At 57.0% G+C, this 2,567-nt stretch overlaps 1 protein-coding gene across 1 annotated transcript; it reads right to left on the bottom strand.

Annotated features, from left to right (window-relative positions):
* LOC124153922 (S-antigen protein-like) lies at positions 1-1,088 on the bottom strand. The gene is made up of 2 exons (XM_046527724.1): positions 952-1,088; positions 1-532 (listed from the first exon to the last, which is right to left on the bottom strand). Exons 1-2 carry the CDS (start codon positions 1,086-1,088, stop codon positions 1-3), a joined length of 669 nt encoding a protein of 222 aa, XP_046383680.1.
* Between the last annotated feature and the right edge of the window lie 1,479 nt (positions 1,089-2,567).

Genomic DNA, 2,567 nt, shown 5'->3' with positions numbered 1-2,567 from the left:
TCACTTGTCCGCTTCACCCCTAGGCCCCTTCCCCCCTTGTCCCCTTGTCCCCTTGCCCCCTTGTTCCCTTGTCTTCTTGTCCCCATGTCCTACAGTCCCCTTGACCATTTGACCCCTTGTCCCTTTGGCCCATTGCCCCCTTGTCACCTTGTCCCCTTGTCCCCTTCCCCCTTGCACCCTTGTCCCCTTATCTCCCTGCGCCTTGTCCCCTTGTCCCCTTGTCCACTTGCCCCCTTGTCCACTTGTCCACTTGCCCCCTTCCCCCTTGTACCCTTGTCCCCTAATCCCCTTGCGCTTTGTCCCCTTGTCCCCTTGTCCACTTTCCCCCTTGTCCTTTTGTCCACTTGCCCCCTTGTTCCATTTTCCCCTCACCCATTGTCCCCTTGTACCCTTGTCCCCTGGTATCCTTGTCCTCTTGACCCCTTGGCCCCAAATCCCCTTGTTCCCTTGTCCCCTTGATGACTTTCCCCTTATCCCCTGGTCCCCTGGTCCCCTTGTCCCCTTGTCCTCTTGACCCCTTGTCCTCTTGTTGCTTTGTCCCCTTGTCCTTTTTAACCCTTGTCCCCTTCTCCCCTAGGCCCCTACCTCCTCGTCCCCTTTTCTCCTTCTCCCCTTGCCCCCTTGTCCATTTACCCTTTTGTCCGTTTGGCCCCTTGTTCCCTTGTCCCCTTGACCACTTGCCCCTTATTCCTTTGTCCCCTTGTCCCCTTGACCCCTTGTCCCCATGTCCCCTTCCCCCCTTAGGCCCCTTGTCCCCTTGTCCCCTTCTCCCCATCTCCCCTCCTCCCATTCCCCCTTCTCCGCTTGACCCTTGGCCCCTTGTCAAATTACCCATTGTCCCAATGTCCCCTTGTCCCATTGCCCCCTTGACACTCGTCCCCTTGTCCCCTTGCCCCTTTTCCCCATGTCCCCTTGTTCCCTAGTCCCCTAGTCATCTTGTCCACTTGTCACCTTGTCCACTTGACCCTTTGCCCCTTATCCCATTGTCCCCTTGTCAGCTTGACCATTTGTCCCCTTGTACTCTTCTCTTCTAGGGCCTTAGTCCTCCTGACCCCTTGTTCCCTTGTCCTCTTGTCCCCTGGTCCCATTGTCCCCTTCTCCACTTGTCAACTTGCCCCCTTGTCCCCTTTTCGCCTTGACCACCTGTCCCATTGTCCCATTGTCCCTTTGCCACCTTGCCTCCTTGTCGCCTTCCCCTGTTGTCCGCTTGCCCTCTTGGCCCCTTCACCCCTTGCCCCTTTACCCATTGTCAGTTTGTCCACTCGCCCCCTTGTTCCCTTGTCCCCTTGTCCCATTGTCCTCTTGTCCCCTTGTCCCATTGTCCCCTTGTCCCCTTGTCCCCTAGTCCCCTTGTCCCCTTGACCACTTCTCCCCTTGTCCCCTGATCCACTTGTCCCTTCGTTCCCTTGTCCCCTTGACCACTTGCCCCTTATCTACTTTTTCTCTTGTCCCCTCTTCGCCTTGTCCCCTTGCCCCTTGACCCATTGAGCCCTTGCGCCCCTCTCCCTTTGCCCCTTTTTCCCCTTGCCCCCTTGTCTCCTTGTCCCCTTCTCCCCTTGTCCCACTGTCCCCTTGTCCTCTTGTCCCCTTATCCCCTTGTCCCCTTTTTCCTCTCTCCCCTTCCCCCTTTCTCCATCTTTCTCTTTCTCCCCTTATTCCCTTATCCCCTTATCCCTTTATCCCTTTTATCCATTTCTCCCTGTCTCCCCTTCCTCCTTTCTCCCTTTATCAATTTATCCCTATCTCCCTTTATTACGTTATCCTTTTATCCCCTTCCCCCTTTATCCCCTTATCCTTTTCTCCCTTTCTCCCCGTAAACCTCCTTCCTTTTATCCAATTCCCCCTTATCCCTTTCTCCCCTACTCCCTTTCACCCTATATCCCTTGTCTCCTTGTCCCCGTGTCCGCTTGTCCCGTTTCCCTCCTCCCCTTCCCCCCTTGTACCCTCGACCCCTTGTCCATTTCTCCCCTTGCCCCCTTGTCCCCTTTCCCCCTTGTCCCCTTGCCCCCTTGTCCACTTCTCCCCTTGCCCCCTTGTCCCCTTTCCCCCTTGTCCCGTTGACCACTTGTCGCCTTGTCCCTTTGCCCCTTTGTCCCCTTGTCCCCTAGTCCCCTTGCCCCTTGACCCCTAGCCCCTTGTCCCTTTGTCCCCTTGTCCTCTTGTTCCCCCATCCCCTTGACCTCTTGCCCCTTATCCCCTTCTCCCCTTTTCCCCTTGACCCCTTTACCCCTGTCCCCTTGTCCCCTTGACCCCTTGTCCCCTTGACCACTTACCCCTTATCCCCTTGTCCCCTTTTCCCCTTGCCCCTTGTCCACTTGTCCACTTGTCCGCTTCACCCCTAGGCCCCTTCTCCCCTTGCCTCCTTGTCCCCTTGCCCCCTTGTTCCCTTGTATTCTTGTCCCCATGTCCTCCAGTCCCCTTGACCATTTGACCCCTTGACCATTTGACCCCTTGTCCCTTTGGCCCCTTCCCCCTTGTCACCTTGTCCCCTTGTCCCCTTCCCCCTTGTACCCTTGTCCCCTTATCCCCTCTCGCCTTGCGCCTTGTCCCCTTGTCCACCCAACCCC

Source organism: Ischnura elegans, chromosome 1 (genome assembly GCF_921293095.1).
Source record: "Ischnura elegans chromosome 1, ioIscEleg1.1, whole genome shotgun sequence".
NCBI lineage: Eukaryota > Metazoa > Arthropoda > Insecta > Odonata > Coenagrionidae > Ischnura > Ischnura elegans.
Note: the sequence above shows the minus strand (reverse complement) of the source record. Positions and strands in the feature narration are given on the sequence as shown.